The sequence below is a fragment of the Callospermophilus lateralis genome, chromosome 11 (assembly GCF_048772815.1).
Source record: "Callospermophilus lateralis isolate mCalLat2 chromosome 11, mCalLat2.hap1, whole genome shotgun sequence".
Taxonomy (NCBI): domain Eukaryota; kingdom Metazoa; phylum Chordata; class Mammalia; order Rodentia; family Sciuridae; genus Callospermophilus; species Callospermophilus lateralis.
In genome coordinates this window covers 49,532,265-49,549,837 of record NC_135315.1, presented here as the reverse complement: position 1 = coordinate 49,549,837, position 17,573 = coordinate 49,532,265, and the positions used below count along the sequence as shown (strand labels likewise).

The 17,573-nt window shown below is 50.1% G+C and overlaps 1 protein-coding gene across 4 annotated transcripts; it reads right to left on the bottom strand.

The window, feature by feature from the left end:
• Window positions 1-2,210: 2,210 nt before the first annotated feature.
• P2rx5 (purinergic receptor P2X 5) lies at window positions 2,211-16,112 on the bottom strand. Of its 4 annotated transcripts, XR_013155621.1 has the most exons (14): window positions 15,703-16,112; window positions 12,683-12,833; window positions 11,981-12,052; window positions 11,656-11,731; window positions 11,471-11,567; window positions 11,113-11,193; window positions 10,674-10,806; window positions 10,009-10,142; window positions 9,410-9,503; window positions 9,224-9,289; window positions 7,074-7,156; window positions 6,863-6,923; window positions 6,112-6,393; window positions 4,608-4,685 (listed from the first exon to the last, which is right to left on the bottom strand). XR_013155621.1 is itself a non-coding variant. In XM_077110458.1 (13 exons), exons 1-13 carry the CDS (start codon window positions 15,837-15,839, stop codon window positions 4,650-4,652), a joined length of 1,221 nt encoding a protein of 406 aa, XP_076966573.1. In that variant the 5' UTR covers window positions 15,840-16,112; the 3' UTR covers window positions 2,211-4,649. The 4 variants fall into 4 exon arrangements, 3 of the variants coding, with proteins under 3 accessions (XP_076966573.1, XP_076966572.1, XP_076966574.1); XM_077110458.1 differs by lacking the exon at window positions 6,112-6,393 and having other exon boundaries at window positions 2,211-4,685; XM_077110457.1 differs by lacking the exon at window positions 6,863-6,923 and having other exon boundaries at window positions 2,211-4,685.
• Window positions 16,113-17,573: the final 1,461 nt, after the last annotated feature.

Sequence of the window (17,573 nt, the reverse complement as noted above, 5' to 3'; positions counted from 1 at the left end):
TTGAATCCAAGACCTCTTCTATAGACCATAAGTGGTCCATGGTCAATAATGGAAATGAATCTAGGACTCATACCTGAACTCCATCTTGGGTTCCAGATCACTTATTTGTGCCCCAAGCCAAAAAATTGAGCTACAGCTTTGCTTCCCTCTTCCAGTGAGCCCTCTGCCCATCACTGAGAATCCTCACACTCATGGTTTGTATAGCCCAGTCCTCTCAGAGGCTTCTCTGAGTAAGAAGGGAGGGTTCATTCCTGATGTAAAGTAGGGAGGAAGCAGAGGGGTCCTGCTGTTGGAGGAAAAGAGAAGGGATGAGGGATCTGTGGACTGGTTTACTTAACCATTTCCCTACTGTTGGGCAGTAAGTTTGTTGGAAGTGTTCACTATTAAAAGAAATATTGCAATGAATTTCTTCACATTTAAGTGATCTGGGGGGAATTTAAGCTCCTAGGACAGAAGATAACTTGATTTCAAATGCTTTCCAGAGTTTTATCAAATTAATGAAAAGTACCAGTTTTATCACTGCCTTCCTAGTCTTTTAATATTTCTTTTAAAGAATTGCCAAACTTTCGTTTGAGTTTCTTTGCAAGATAACAAGGAACATAATGTATTGCTTACTAACTTGTTTCTTGTATCTGCCTCTTAATCTCGCCTTCTCCTCACATTTTCCCCTAAAACATGGGTAATCATGAAGATATGAAGGGAAAAAGAATCAGGACATGTTTAAAATTGATACTTTTTATTGTTTGAGAACCAAATAAAAGTGTCAAAAATTCATATATTGGGCAGGTCCCAGAAGGTGCTTACCACCTTGCCCCCTTTAACTCTGTCCAGCCTAAAGGGAAACAGCTGGCAGTACAGTATAGTCTTTCGGAGAGAAAGCATTCTTGCATGCAGTGAAGAGTTTCCTTTGAGGAAACTCACATCGCTTGGGAGGTAGTGGATTGGAAATGGGTGGAGCCCTTTTCCATAGACTCAAGATGTCATTCCAAGTAGGGTGATTTTAAGAACTCTACAGGGCATAGTAGTCCATCACTGAGGTGCTCAGAGATACCTAGAAAAACAGAATAGGAAGGAGCTCTCTTGGATCAGGGATATAGCTCAGTGGTAGAGTGTGTGCTTAGCAGGTACAAGGGCACTGGGTTCCAACGCCAAAAAAAAAAAAAAGAAAGTCTTAGAGCTTGAACTCTCATTTTTCCAATGAGGCAACCAGTGCCTAGAGAGAAAGGGATTTTCTCAAAAAGTTTGGAAGGAGCTCAACATCCTGTTTCACTTCTCTCCATTTAAAAGCACATTTCTGTAAGATTAATAAGCCGCCAACTCTTATACCAAGATTATGCAGAATGTGGCAAGCCAGAGTCTGCAAAAAGCAAGGCAATTCTGGTAGGAATGTACAGTGATGTCCAGAAGCTGTAATGGGCTCCCTGACGTGTAGCCATTGAGGCCGCCTGGACAGCTTTGCTGGCCTCTAAGAAACATTAGGTTGAATTAGTCCTTTTAAGGCAATAAAGTGTAATGGGGCAATGCTTAGAGGTAAAGAAAGCCAACTTGGGCTGGGGATGTAGCTCAGTGGTAGAAGACTAACCTAGAGTTCAAATAGGTCCTGGGTTTGGTCCCCAGGACCACCAAAGAAAAAAATCTGCCGGGCGTGATGGCGGCTCGTCTATAATCCCAGCAGCTTGGGAGGCTGAGGCAGGAAGATCAACAGTTCAAAACCAGCCTCAGGAACTTAGCAAGGCCCTAAGCAACTCAGTGTGGCCTTGTTTCTAAATAAAATACAAAAAAAAAAAAAAAAGTGCTGGGGATATGGCTCAGTGGTTAAGTGCTCCTGGGTTCAATCCCCGGTGCCTCCCACCCCCCATAAGGCCAACAACAGGAAAACCTCACAAAACCCTGTGCAACTACACTGCCTTCACGCATATCCTCAGTTGGCTTCTTCCTACGTATGTGGTTCCTTTACCTGGACCGCTTCCTTCCCCACCCAGTCAGCTGCTCCTAACCTTTCAGGTCTCAAATAATATGTCAAAATTCCTTGGAGAAACTTTCTGACTACTACTGGTTAAAAACCCTCCAAGCACTCTGAGTCTGTGCCTATAGGTGTGACCCCTTGGTTAAGGTCCAGCTCCCACCAGCCAGGAAGGACACAATGGCAGGGACCCTATACGTTGAACACAACTGTATCTCCATCATTTACTCCAACACCTTACACATAATAAGGACTCAGCAAATATTTACTAACTGAATGACTGTAGGCAGGCATTTATACTCCAATATAAAATAGTATCATTGTCCCCAGGTTATTTGACTGTGACACATCATTTCAAAATCAGATTAAAAGGAACCAAATCTATCCCTAAGCAGCCACAAGTCCTGCCCCTCTTACCTCCTCCCAACCATAAAAGTAACATGCTAGATTATAAAACCCAAGGGTTTGCTTTAGTGAGGAAGTAAAACACTTAAATAGATCACCTAAATTTTCCACTTTCTATTCAGAGTGCAGGTTCACTCATTGACAGGTCCCCAGACAACCCAAGGTGAGGGAGCTGCTTGCTTTATAAGGAGTCCTGTTCTGGGCACCATGCTCCTCCGCCCCAGTGGCAGCCTCACCAGTAACCTCCTGCTGAATGCCTTGAGACTATTTGTCCCCAAAGGCTCCTGTGGAAGGAGGCTTGCTGCCCCCTTGTGTACAAAGACCATATCCCCTTCCAAAGAGGATGTTCTCTGGTATGCTTCCTGGATGCTATCGGGTTCACCCAGCCACTCCTCTAATGCCATGGGATAGGGAAAAGAGCTAGCCAGCCCCCAAGCCAAATATTTAAGCACATTTCATGTCCATCTCTGACACAGGAGCATCTGCCTTACAGGAAAAGATCATTTCCTGAGTTAGTGCATAAGTAACCATGGATTCTTAGCAGAATAAGGAAGTCTTCTGGAATTGGTAATTGCCTCCAGAGAATGTGTGAAAAGAACCGACTTTTTACTACTTCTTTTTTTTTGGGGGGGGGTGTATACTGGGGATTGAACCCAGGAGTGCTCTACTACTGAGTCACATTCCCAGCCCTTTAGACTTTTTATTTTGAGACATGGTCTTGCTGAGCTTACCTAAAAGCCCTTGCAGTTGGCTTCTCCCCTTAAGGGCCAGCTGCCTCCCAACTGGTCCAGTCCTTTCCTTTAAATTATATCCCATGGAGTAAGACCAAGTGTCCCCATGGAAGTTATCCAAAGGCTTTCTCCTTTGGATAAAAGGAGAAAAAGCCTTTGGATAACATCATTCTCTACAGGGATTTGTGAGTAGAGGCCTCCCTGCCTTCCCAGGCTGACCTCAAACTTCCGATCTTCTTTCCTCAGTCTCCCGAATCGCTAGAATTATAGGCATGTTTGAATCATAGAAATATTACCTAGTCAAGATATTTTAATTCAAACAAATTGAGCATAATGCTGCTTTCAGGCTGGAGGTGTAAGTGGGAGAGGTATCCCGATCTCAGGAGGTGTGTCTAGAAACTAGCTCCTTCCAGCCAAGCTGGCCTTCTCTCCCCTCACAATCAGGGTTTCTCAAGCAATAATAATGTGCTCGCAAATCACCTAAGGGGAAATACGGGTTCTGAATTGGTAGGACAAGGGAGGGAGCTGAGACTCTGCACTTCTAACAGGCCCCCTAGTGATGCTGGTCCACGGACCCCACTTTGGGGGTGGGGAAGTGAGGGCCTCCCTAACAACTTGACACCTGCTAAAAGAGAATCCTTTACCTGGTTAGCACTTAAGGAGGGGAAGCTAGCAGGGACACCCAGCCCCACACAACAGCAAGAGCCAAACCACACAGGCAAAAGCATCTCACATCTGGGCAGGTCACTTTTCTTGGGGAGGTGTGAGTGGGAGACATGGTCTTGCTGAGCTTACCTAAAAGAATGGAGTAGAGTCCTCCCTGCCTTCTCTTTCCCATCTTACCTTAAAGCCCTTGCAATTGGCTTCTCCCCTTATGGGCCAGATGCCTTCCAACTGGTCCAGTCCTTTCCTATTGCCTCTTTGGCCACCTTTAAATTTTATCCCATGGGTAAGACCAAGTGTCCCCCTGGATGTTATCTAAAGGCTTTCTCTGAGCAATTGTCATTCTCTACAGGGATTTGTAAACTTATCAGCTAGAGGCGGGAAGGCAGCCAGAGTAGCTGGGCAGTAATTTCTCTGTTGGCTTGAAGGTCATTATATGTGTGTCTACCCCATTTCTGAAGGCCAGGTCAGTATCTCATTTAAGCATCTCTTATATAGGGCCAAGCACACAGCATGCATCAATAAGTATTTACTGCATGCATGGATGGATGAATATGAATGTCCAGTCAGGTTCTCAGGAAAAATTAAAATAATCTAGTATCTCTCAGGCTCCTGGCCTGCCCTGTTCCCTGGGCGCCTGCCCCAGGGCCTCCTCTTCTGGATCTGAGCCAGTCAGGCTGCCAAGACTCCCCTCCATACAACATAAGGCTTGTAGCAGGATCTCAGTCAGGGGAGATGGCTGTTCCTGGAAGCCTCTGTCCCTTGCAGACACATGCACATCTCTTCTCAGTTCAGAGCTGTGGGCGGTTCTGGCCCCAACATCCTCAAGACTGCTCTAGGCCACCAGCTCTAGCTACGTCTCCACTGTCCGCAGGTTCTGCAGCTGCTCAGCATTCACCTCTACATTCTTCAGAAGGCCAGACCTGTGGGCAAGAGGGTGGGAGAGGGGCATACAGAAGGCAGAGAGGACTGTCAGGAACTCTGTGGATGGGTCACCTCCCTAAAGGCAGCGACATGCAGAAGCCTCCACCTTCCACTGACAGTGCTGCAGGCAGTCAGAGCATGTGGAGAAAGGAGAAATCTGTCCAGGTTCCTGGCTGCACCCCAAACACATGGGGATGCTCAAGCTGAGTCCTCAGGAGCCGTCAAGCACTGAGAAGCAGCAACTGTGGTGGCAGCCGGAGCGTAGGCCCATGAGCATGGAGCTTCCCACAGCAACAGGCAGGCTGGGCCAAGACAAGCAAGGCGGCCACTCTCTCCCAATGCAGGGTAAGGCATTTAGGCAGGCGCCCAGGAAGTGATGGTCAGCTCAGGGAGCACGTAAAGGGCTGCTGGCTCAGACCTGCCCCACCCAGGTCTTTAGACTCTAATGCCACTGACCCCACTGCTGCAGACCCTAGCCTCCACCTTTCTCTCCTCACTCTGCTCCATCCCAGACTATTTCTCTGGCTCTTTTCCAGACAAGCCCAAGCTCCCATTTGTAAGCTGCCAAATCCTGAGTCTGCAAGGAAAGAAAGCTGGGGATTGGAGGAAAGGCCATCCCAAGTCTGGAAACATCCCAGCCTGACCAAGTAGGAGAGGGCTCTGTATCCAACCCCTACTGAAAGGAAAAAAGAAAAAGAAAATAAGGCCCAAGACACCACAGGGCATAATCAGAGCAGGCCTAAACTCAGGTCACCTGACTCAGAATAGAGCTCCTGCCCCATGATCTGCAGAAGAAAAAGCAGGCTGACCAGGACTTCCAGGCAGTGCCCAGGGGAAGGGCAGCTCCAGAATGTCTACATAGAAGAGGGACACAGGGGAGTGATCTGATGGGAGATGGGGGGATGAGGGTCTTTATTAGACAAGGTAACCCACTAGAGAACTAGATCCTAGAGATACAAGATCCCAGAGCTGCCAAGATTCAAATTCCAGCTCTGCCACTTATTAGTTGTGGAACTTGAAAAAATTATTTTAACTTTTTTGTGCCTCAGTTTCCTCATTAGCAAAGTAAGGCATATCGGTGTCCACCTCATTAAGATGCTTAAATGAATTAACATACAAATGGACCAGGGCAGCCCAGGGAAGGGAAAGGCGCTGGGTGAATAGGGGTACTCTTGCTGCTTTAATGCTGGGACAGCAGAGCAAGATGTTTGGTTTGCACGTGGATCCAGGGGGATTGGGATGCTAACGGAGGCTCATGGGGGCCTACAGAACCACCAGCAACCCCTCTCTCCCAAGTCCAGCTCAGAGGGACCTTGTGAGTCCTGGACATCCTGCCGGGTGTCCAGGCCAACCTGGAGCGGGTGTCCTAGCGGCCCCCCTCTGCAAGACTTGCTCTTCAGCCGGCTCTGCCCAGCAGCGCCTCACCTGGCTAGCTCGGGGAACTGCGAGCACACACTGCCATTCCCCTTCCAGTGGCTACGGTTGGGCAGCGCCTGGGGCTGCTCCTCCAGCAGCTCCTCCTCCGGCTGCCCTGGCTGCGCCACCTCGGCCTCGGTCTCCAGCGCACTGCCCTCTCGACCCTGCCCTGTACGCGCCTCCCCAGACATAGGCGGAGCGGGCCGAGAAAGGCAGCTGCCCTCGTTCCTCCAGCAGCACGGTCTGCGGCCAGGTCGGGCTCCTCGCTGCTGGGCTGGGTTCAAGCTGCGGCTGGAGTTCAATCGAGGCAAACCACTCAGGCAGACCCTGCGCCCGCCCGCCGTCCTAGGTTGTGGCGGGGCTGAGGGAGCTCCGAGGTGCCCATCCCAGCTCCTCATTCTGATGCCAGCTTCTCCAGAAAGCCTTTCCCAAGACAAGGGCTATCCCTTCCTCCCACCCCCATCACAATTCCCCCTCACACTGGCTTCTGCAAACACACGCACACACATACACACACACAAACACACGCACACACAAGCCAGTGGTCCAAGAGAACGGGAAAGGAGCCCCTGCAGATTTCCTTACCACCCAGATTCCCTTAACCCCAGTCCACTAGAACCTTCAAGCCCCCAAAATCCCAAAATACTAGTGCTAGAAGGCACTCTATGTAAACCAACTCTCATCCTGCAGATGGAAAAATCAATCGAGACCCAAGGACACCTGGTCCAAAATCATAAGAAGAGGCTGTAAACCTGCTCACCCTGCCAGCAGCCTGGGAAGGCCTCTTCTTTCCCTGGGCTGCTCTGAAGCAGAATCCAGTTCTATGGAGCAAGTATTTGAAAGACGCCACATTCCCCATGCCTTTTGGCCCCTGCTTCCACACCCCAAACCCAGTACCCGACCAGGCAAAGGCTCTAAGCCAGTGGGGCCCATGGGGCTCCACTTGGCTGCAGAAAGGAAGCCTAACTGACCTCACTTCCTCGTACTTCTTGTCACGGTAGAACTCTCTCTTCTTGATGATGTAGATGAGCACCAGGTCACAGAAAAAAGCCCCCTGCAAAACAGTTGCAGGCCCTAACTCAGAACTCTTTTAACTTGATTCTGCAACAATCTGCAAGGGGTCCTCATGTCCCCCTTTAACACACAAGGAAACTGTCTAGGGCCGCAGAGTTGGTCCATGGTAGACACAAAGTTAGACTGGAGCTCTGCCACCAGATCCCACAGACTAGGAACCTCCCCCCACATACTACCCTGACCCATTCTGTCAACATACATTTGCTGAGCACCCACCACAACCTGGGACCACACAGGGGTGCAGGGAGAATGTGGACCAGAGGGACCTTCCAGGGACTCTCCCTCTGCTAGGAGACAAGCAAATAAATTATGACACAGTGATGTGTCTTCTAATGAATGGGGAGAGGCACAGGAGTAGATAGAAGACAGGGCTTCACTCAGGCTAGATGGGGTGGATGACTGGGCTATGCCTTGGGGCTAAATAGGAGTTTATACAAAGCCTGGGAAGGGCATTCCAGATGGAGGAGAAAGCTTGTCATGCCTGGGAAATGCCATATGGCCTGTGGGGGAAGGGTGATGCACTTCTGCACAGGTGGATGGGAACCAGCCTGTCTGAGAATGTTCTTGAGGCATTCATCCTAATCCTTGAGGTAGAGGGGAGAATGTAAGAATTGCAACATTTTAGAAAGTCAGCGTGAGATTGATTGGAGAAGGTTTATACCTAACAAAGACATGACAGCAGTGTTCAGGGTAAGAGAGGCTGCCTGACCTAACCCATCTGAACCCAATTGACCCCTAAACACAACTTCAGACCCCAGCAAGTTGTGTGTAATGTCCATCTGCACCACTAAAGGATGATGCAACCCACAGCCCAGGATTGGGCGTGAGGTTCCTGAGCACCAAGAACAGTATGGCTTGATGGATAGTTGAGCCTGGTCCTCTTGACTCTGGACACTGTATATCTGTCTTTCCCAGATGCCAAAAATGTCATTTATCAGTTCCTTAATCCTCCTTCCTCCTTCAACCTCCACCACCACCTTTTCTCTGCATCATTATCTTCATTTCTCAAGTAGGTCTCCCAGATGTCCATATTTTATCCAAAATGTAAGAAGATTGCATATATGTACACATATCTGGAACTCCCTAGCAACAATGTTTCCAGTTAGAAGGAATCCACTTGGAGCTCTCTGGTATCAATCACCTCTCAGGTGCATGGCCTTTTTGAGTTCTGAGTTCTGTTACAAGGCACAATTTTCCTGATCTTAAGAAAAAGTCAACCCAAGATCCTGATTGAATCTGCCAATGAGGCTGTTTGGGATTGTCATGCAGAGGAATGAGGAAAGAGGCAGCTGGAAACCTTGGAAAAGAACTTGCTGGCATGGGCAGCCACCCACCAACTCCCATGTCCTTAACAACCCTTCCAGAAGTATAAAGGGCATTACAGGCACTCAGAGGCAACTTGCCCAGCCCTCCAGTCACAACATCCTCTCCTATGAGCCTCTCTGGGCTGACTTAAGAGCCACCTAGAGGAAGGATTACAGGGCCATCTCCCCAGCCTTCATCTCCTTGGCCCACTGATTCTCAGCCAGGAGACATTTCTGAACATCACAACTTCAGAGAAGGTGCCATTGACATCTGGTGAGCAGAGACCAGGGATGCTCCCAAACATCCTACAATGCACAAGATAGCTCCCAAAATGTCAATAGTGCGGAGGTTGAGAAACCCCGTTCATAGGGTAATCCTGCCCCCTTTAAGCAGAAGTGGAGATGGAGACTAGAAGTTCGGGGGCTGACCTAGGATCCCAGAGACCCCAGCCCACACCACGGCTAGGGGATGACCTAATTCCACCCCCAGCCCACCTCACAGCTCCAGAGATACAGGCAGATGCCTCTTTGGCTCTAAAAAGAGAAATTCCAGCTGTCACTGCCATCTGGGGGCAGCTGGCATGGTGTGAAATCCCAAAGAGCCCTCTTTACCCATGTAGGTTCTAATCTCACCAAGTCTCCTGCTTTCTGGGGCATTGGGGCACACTCCTCCTGGGCAGTCAGTTACCTCCCTCTCCCTGCTCAGAGAATAGAAAGTGGGGAGGGAGGAGGAAGGTACTCACAGCACCCATGAGCGCCACCCCAGAGCCCACGTTGATGATTGTGGGGATGATGCTGAACTTTCCTGCCTGAAAGACAAGAGACAAGACAGGCAAATAAGGCTGGATGGATGGTCAGATCCCAAGGGGATCTCCAACCTCCCACACCCCACCCTACCCAACCACAGAATGGGAGGACCACCCACACACCTTGCCATTAACTATCACATCAAAGCGGATCCCATAGGCTTTTATCAGGGTTCGGAACTCCGCCCCGGCCGAATCTCGGTAATATCTGGCAAACCTAGGGGAGACAAAGCCCAGGGGAAGCCCCAGTCTGCCTGTGCCTTCCCTCTTTAGCAGCACAGCATGGACCATGGTTGCTCTGGGGATTTATCAGCACCCCCAGGAGACTGACTCTCAGCAGACCTAGAAGAGGGCTGCAGACCCTCTTACTGAGCCAAGTATAAAAGATGCTTCCAGGCCTTTGAAATCTAAGCCAGGCATTACTCCAAGGGCCAAGGCTTTCCTACTACACTCTAGGTTAACCCCTGGGCCAACAAAACATGGATGGACTTGATCCAGCAAAGAAGTTGAGCCTTATCAGTATTATGGCAAGAAAAGACACCCTTCTCACCAGACAGATACGCTCACAGGACTGTCCCCACCACCTGCTGGGATCCTCTCCTTGGCCATCTCTCCCTGCATCTATTACTCTGACACCCATCCTAGGGGTAGCACAGTGCTGGCACCCAGGGTTGGATGTGAAATGTGGTCAGGGTCACAAGGTGGCACAAGGTGACAGTTACCTGAAGTTGTACCCGGAGGAGACAGACTTTACATGGTTGTTGTCCAGGCGGCTAAAATAATAGCGAGGGTTGCACTCGGAGGCAGCTTTGTCAAGATCACAGTCCCATTCAATATTAATTGCTATCACACCACCCTTGAGACAAGAGACAAGGCTCAATACTCAGAGCCTTCTGGAGAGGGCAGAAGTCATATACAGAGAGCTGGACAAAACAGATAAAGGGCTCAGGCTAGAGGTCAGCCCTGGGGACAGCCCTCCAGGGAGGTTCTATCCCCACCTCTGGAACAGAATGGCTGAGAATGTCACATTGCTATAGCTACAGTATGGACTCTCTTAACTGTTCAGGAAAGAAAGGGGCTAACAATCCAGAGAGAGCAACTTTCATAGACAGGCACTTTACACATGGCCAGGATGTGCCCATGGTACTCTTTCTGACTCCCTTTCGCCCGAAGCCCCAGGGGCTGAGAACTATGCCATAGGGGCAAGTCTGCTCCTCAATGAGCACCAGACTCTGGGCCCAAGCCGGGCACAGCTAATTCTGAAAACAGTGAGTTCATGGAGGCAGGTGACTTTGCAGGGTCATTCCTGACCTATAAGTCCCCCTCCACACCTGCTTCATGTGGTCCCAGGCCCCTATAGAAGGCTCCCTGATCATGTACCACCCACCTTCATGGCTATGTCCTGGAAGTCACTCCCCGCCCAGCGGATCACAGACCCCAGTCGGAAGATGGGGCAGTAAAGGTTCTTGGGGCTAAAGCGACAGGATTTCAGGAAATTCATGTCCTCCTGCACATTGGCCCTGGGTGGAAGTAGTGAAATAAGGATGAGTGAGACTCACTGTTCCTGGGCCTGACCCCTGAGTCAGTGGGCTCTTGCCTGAACTGACCACTCCCCAGCTCCTACCCCACTCCAGTCAAGAACAGAGCCCACACCCACAACAGGCATATGGGAGCCCCAACATCACCCTGAAGTTCATTCACATGCAGACACTGTGTGCACAAAGGCCCATGCACAGCCACGGGGAGGGCCAACCAAAGCCCTCAGGGGGCTTGAGTTAAGGCCCCACCCCATGAACACCCCCTGCCCATGGTCAAGCCCCACATACTTGGAGAAGTTGAATTTGGGGAAACGAATGAAGTTCTTTATGTAAATGGTGAAGTCTTCAGCTTCCTTCAGGAATGGTTCCCTGAAAACAGTCCAGGACCGACTGAGCAGAAGGCCCTGCCATGGCCCCTCCACGCCTCCCCAGGCCTGTGGCAGGGCTGAGACCTGTTCCCTGGGTCCCCTGGAGACTTTGCCAAAGACAGTTAATTTGCTCAGTTGGGATGGTCCTCAGGCTTCTCTGGGATGTCCTGATATCTCCCTCAGAACGAGAATCTCAGAGGGGACGGGTCTCCATCCAAGCTGGACCCACAGCATGGGACCCGGCAACTCCTCAAGGGACAGAGGCTGGAGCCACTCACATTGGCATGGATTGTGTCTCCACTGGGCACCAGGCGAAGATCTCACAGGTGCCCCTGGTTGAGTTCCCCACATGCAGACAGCGGCCAGTTTTCACTCCTGCAGGGTGGGACAGGGACGATGCCAGGAGCCTCCCAGCTCCAGGTCCCCCTCACCCCCACCTCCCCTGACCATGCCAAGCCCTCACCATTTCCAGCTATAACAGTCTCCCCAGCGTGGCAGTCATGGTCCTGAGAACACAAACCATCAGGGACACCTTCATACTGCCAAAAGAGAAAGGCGCTGCATAAGGATGGCCTCATTGGGGCCACCAGGGGTTAGAAGAGGTCTTCTTCCCTGGCCTGGGCCCACACACCCTCTGAGAATCTGTTTCTCCCCCAAACTATGCAGACACTGTTCACCAGTGCATACAGCCCACAAGGATCCTCAGAGCACACAGAAGCCCCTGCTTCAGGAGAGGGGTCCACCCCATCACAATCCCACCCCTCCCCACTCCCCACACCAAATCAAACCTCAGCACAGGTGCCCTGCCGTTGGTTGGTAGTCACAATCAGGTTGGTGATCACAACGAAGACATTGTCTCCCTGAGGAGCCAGAGAGGCATTGAGGAACCTTCTCCTACCCTCTTAGAAGGACCCTCCTTCCCAGGGCTTCCTGGCAATGTGAGGCCTCTGCATGGGTGTTGGAGGAAATAGGGCCACAAAACTGGTGGATTTGATCCATCATCTCACTGACCCTACAGTTCCTGAGAAGATGTTCTTTTAGAGGTCCTTCCCAGGCCCACAAATCCCAAGTGCCCTGCCCATGAATCCCTATTCTAAATCAGCCACTGGGGTCCAAGCCCAGACCTCAGAGGAGCAGAGGCAGTAATGGGGTTGCCCTGGCCCTAGGCCACGACAATTGTGAATAGGCTGAGGAGCTGTTCCCAGGGCAGTAGCATGTAAAACAGGGGTTCTCTGTGCTGGGCCACCTGACTCACAATGACCTGAAGGTTTTCTGGGCCCACTTTGGTCTCACTGGGAAGACAGCAGTCACACAAGGAACAGAAAACGAAGGCAGGGGATTGGCATGAGAAAAGGATCTGGACAGGGTCTCTAGCGGGGTGAAGGAGACAATGGATGGAGTTCCTGGGGCAAACCAGCAGCTTCCCATGTGACACACCCCAAACCAGGGCCTGCCTGCCTGGGGCCCCAGTGATAAGCAGGGCTTCAGACCTGGGGTGGAATGACATAATCAGCAACATCCCAGAGCCGCTCCCCAAGCTCAGAGGTGTTGGTATAGGCCACGCCCTTGACTTTGGTGACAACAGCACTCTGCAGGGAGGTGTCCACATCTTGGTAACTCTTCTTCACCACAAACACCCACCTGTGGGAAGGGGAACAGCAGGAGGGTGTCAGCCACATCACTGCCTTCAGGGATGTTTGCCCAAGTCCAGGCTGGAGTGGGCATCACAGCAACTCCTAGGGCTCCACCTGTTCCAACAGCTCCTGGGTAGGGCTCACAGCTCCCATGGTTGCCTAAAACTCAGTCCTGCAAGCAGCAGAGGTGACAAGCAACCCCAGAGGAAGGAATTCTAAAGAGGCAAAAACCACTGCTCTCAGGTGCTGAGGCCCCAGAGCAGGGCAAGCCTGGGCTGAAACCTGCTCAGCCTCATACAGGCTGTGACTCCAGGCAAGGCCATTCACTCTGGGAGCACTGGTTTCCCAAGGTAACACAGGGATAATAATGCCTCCCGTCAGGGATAACAGAGAAGGTTAAATGAGATAGTGCATAACCTGAAACTAATCTAGGAAATAAGAGCACAAAATCCTGTATTCTTTGAACCAGAAACATAAGCAGAAAAAAAAATAGATAAGTAAGGCTTCATCAAAATTGAAAACTTTTGCTGGGCACAGTGGCACATGCCTATAATCCCAGCAACCCGGGAGACTGAGGCAGAAGGATCACAAGTTCAAAGCCAGTCTTAGCAACCTAGAGAGACCCTAAGCAACTTAGTCCCTGTCTCAAAATAAAAAATAAAATGGGCTGGGAATGTGGCTCAGTGGTTAAGCACCCTTAAATTCAATCCCTGCTACTAAATTTTTAAAATTTAAAAACTTTTGCACATCAAAAGACATTATCAAGAAAGTGAAAAGACAACCCACAGAATGGGAGAAGATGTTTGTAAGTCATATACGTGGTAAAGGACTAGTATTCAGAATATATAAATAACTCTTACAATTCAGCAATTAAAAAGACAACCCAATTTAAAAATGGGTTTAAAAACATTTTGAACATAAAAATGTTTAAAAACACTTGATTAGACATCACCCTCAAAAAAGATAAATTAGGAAAAGATAAATAAAAACCACAATACGAGATTCCACTTCACACTAAAAATAATAATTTTAAAAAACTGAAAAAAAAAAAACACGTGTTGGCGAGAATGTAGAGAAATAAGAACCTTCAATATGTTACTGGAGGAATGTAAAATGATGTAGCCACTGTAGGAAGTTCCTCAAGAAGTTAAAAAGGGAGTTACAATGACTGTGGAACTTCACTCCTAAGTATATACCCAAGAGAACCCAAAACATATAGTCTATAAAAAAAACTGTGCAAGAATATTATTAGCAGCATTATTCTTATCAGCCAACGAGTGGAAACAATCCAGATATCATTAACTGGTGAATGGATAAGCAAAATATGGCTCATCCATATAAACACAAATGAGATAGAACATATAAATTGCTGAGCACAGTGTCTGGTACAGAAGAAGAACCCAATGAATAGAACTCATCACTTGTTGCTGTTGCTGGTAGAGACAGTTCAGGTTGACCCCTCTTGGTAAAGTTGGGGCAATTGAGGTTGAGGGAGCAGGAAGCCGCTACCGCTTACATGCAGTAAGTGGTGGGTCCCAGGGTCCCAGTGAAGGTTCTCAGCATGGCAGACGCCAATGTACATGCATTCATCTCACCTCTGGGACAGAGCTAGGGTGCCCTGGATTCTAGGCTGCCGTGTCTCTAAGGAATTCTGAGAGGGCTATGACCCGCCCTGAGCCAACCAATCATTTTAGTAAGGACACCCTTGGCCTGGCCCGGACAGAAACATGAAGCAAATACTCAAAACACATTTTCATTCATTCACTCATTCATTTCACACCTGTTCCCTAGTGAGGTGATGCCAGGCCCTACTACCCTCATGGCATCCCCAGACTGGCAGGGAGTCAGAAATAGATACTGAAGCACTGTTCCCCTAAATTAGCTGATAATTATACCATGAGAATGCCAGGGAGGAAAGGAGAGGGAGTAATTCAAGAACCCAGGTCTGGAGAATGAGTGAGTACTAACTAAGGAGGAAAAGCATGCCTGGCTAAGGAACAGCATGTACAACAGCCCTGAGGTGGGAGGCATCCAGGTGCCTTGGGGATGAAGTTCAGGAAAAGCTGAGTGCTTGACCTCTAGGACTGACTAGGGCAAGGCCAGGGCTGTAGCCCCCGAGGAGGAAATGGGAGAAACTGCACAGCATTTACTGAATGAGTTCGAGAAGGCACATCCCAGTTATCCATGACTGCTCTCTCTCTCCCCTGTTCCCTCCTGTCAGTCAGGGGTGTCTGAACAGTGCCTGATGAGCAACCCTGAAGAACTGACCCCTGAGCTTTCCTGCTGAGTGGGAAGGGGGTGGGAGAAGGGGACAGATGAACTTGGGGATAGAGATCTCTGGGCAGGACCCCCAGCTGGATACCAGAGAGGCTAGGTGAGGAGAGCTGACAGGAAGGGAGTTCCCGGACATGCCAGGCTGATGAGTTGCCCCAGACCAGAGTAAAACACTGACGCTCAGTGATTAAAAATAACTTGCCTGATGCTTAGGCCAGCTGTCAGGCCAGGGCCCAGGGAGGCCTCTGGGGAGAAAGCCACAGCCCAGCCCCCTGCATCCCTGCCCCCTTCCCGTGGCCCTAAGACTGGGGGCTGCAGCACTAGGGAAAGGAGCTGTCTGTGGACAGTCTCATAAACCCAGGGACCCAGAAGCCCCAGCTCACATCTCCTCACTTCCAGAGCAGGCAGGGGAGTAGAGGGCTACCTTTTACCCACAAGAGCCCAAGGTCGGCCTCTCCGCAGGCAGGGAGCACAGAGAAAGCCACGTGCACACGTGCAAATTCCAGGACCCTGGAAAAGACCCTGGCTACTGTTCTCCATCCTCCCAGCTGAGTCCTGTCCCCGCCCCTCCCCCAGCTTCCCGAAAGCGTCTAGGAACTCACACGACCAGGTACAGCAGGATGGAGAGCTGCAGCAGTCTGTAAAGCAATCCCACCTTCTTGTTCTTGGCGATCACATACTTTTCGGTCTTATAGTCGAACAGCGACAGGCAGAGCCCCTTCCAGCCCGCCTGCCCCATGCCGCCGGCTCACCGGGGCCTGCGGAGCGCCCAGCCCCACGTGTGCCGCATGGGAGCCGCCGCCGCCCGCTGCTGGTAGGCCGGCGGTGCGCTCTGCGTCCGCGCTGCCGCAGCCCGAGGACGCGCAGCTCCAACCCGCATGGGCAAGCGTGTGCTTGGGCTGCGGGGCGTAGAGCGCGAGGAGAGCCGTTGGGTACCTGCCGGGTTCGGAAAGCCCCGGCGTTGAGCTGGGCTGCGGCCAGCCTAGAACCTTGAATGCGACCTTGCAACCGCCTGACACCACCGGCGGTCCTCCCCAGCCACTGGTCTGGGAGGGCCCTCAAGAGTTCACAGTACAGCCCTGTGATGCTGGCGGCTGGGCAGGAGTGAGAAGAGATGAAAATAGGAACGCGTTTTTGTTTCTTTTTTTGGAAATGGGGATTGAACCCAAGGGTGCTCTATCACTGAGTTAGACCTCCAGCTCTTTCTTAAATTTTATTTTTTTTAATATTTATTTTTTCATTGTCGTTGGACACAATGCTTTTACCTTTTATTTATTTACTCCTCTGGCCCATCTGCCCCCCACCTTTTGGGTTTCCCACCTACATTCTGTCACTGCAAGATAACAGAACAAAGGACAGGAACACCGACAGAAATGCGGGAAAGCTGAAAGATAGACCTTAGCTAGAAAAGAGGGAAGATCTCCCGCTTCCACAGATTCCACCTCTTGGGTCCTCTTCTTCCCCCGGGAGAAGTCTTTTCTGCTGTCCTTTAATAAAGCTTCTACTTTCCACTCTAAATTTGCCTCAGCGTGCTTCTCTGGTGTTATACTTCCAGCATTGGGGAAGCAAGAACTGGTCACAAGTAAACAGCGTTAACATGACCACAGCTCCTCTCCTTATCACTAGCCTCTCTTCCCCTAAATTAGAAGCTCCCTTCCTGGAACTGGAAGGTCTGGGAGTAGGAAGGAACCCTAAAGCTCACAGGGTGTGATCCTCCCAAAAAGGTGTGATCCTCTCAAAAGACCGGAGGGAGAAGTTCTCCAATTTAGTCCTTAAATTTTTTCATTCACTAAGTCTAGGATGAGACCTGCAGATCTGTGTCTTGCTCCCAGTTGTTATTTGGTAAGCATGGATCTTTAATGCCTTTCATCAATTTCAACACAAATGCCATTTCTTCAAAAATGTTTATTTTTATGATCATACACCAAATACACCAAAAGTAGTCCTTGTCCTCACCCCCAAACCCCTCCCCTTGTACTGGGAAATTGAACCCAGGAATGCTTTACCATTGCATTATATCCCCAGTCCTTTTTACTTTTTGAGATAGCCTAAATTGCGCAGGCTGGCCTCAAAGGCCTCAAACTTGCAATCCTCTTTCCTCAGTCTCCCAAGTAGCCTGGATTATAGGTGTGGGCCACCACACTTGGCCCCAATCACTTTCTACCCCATTATCCCATCTTTTAAAAAAAATTTTTTTTTTTTTAGTTGGAAACAATGTCTTTATTTATTTTTATGTGGTGCTGATGATCGAACCCAGGACCTCACATGTGCTAGGCGAGCGCTCTACCGCTGAGCCACAACCCCAGCCCCCCCATTACCCTATCTTATTCCCATAAAACACTTGTCATTATCAGAGATGATCTCATTAACTTATTGACTGTATACCCCCGCCCCCAGCCTCCCCAGAAGAGAAGCTCCAGTAGGGAAGTGACCTTGCCTTTGGACATCTGTGTATCCCATGCTCACCCCTGTG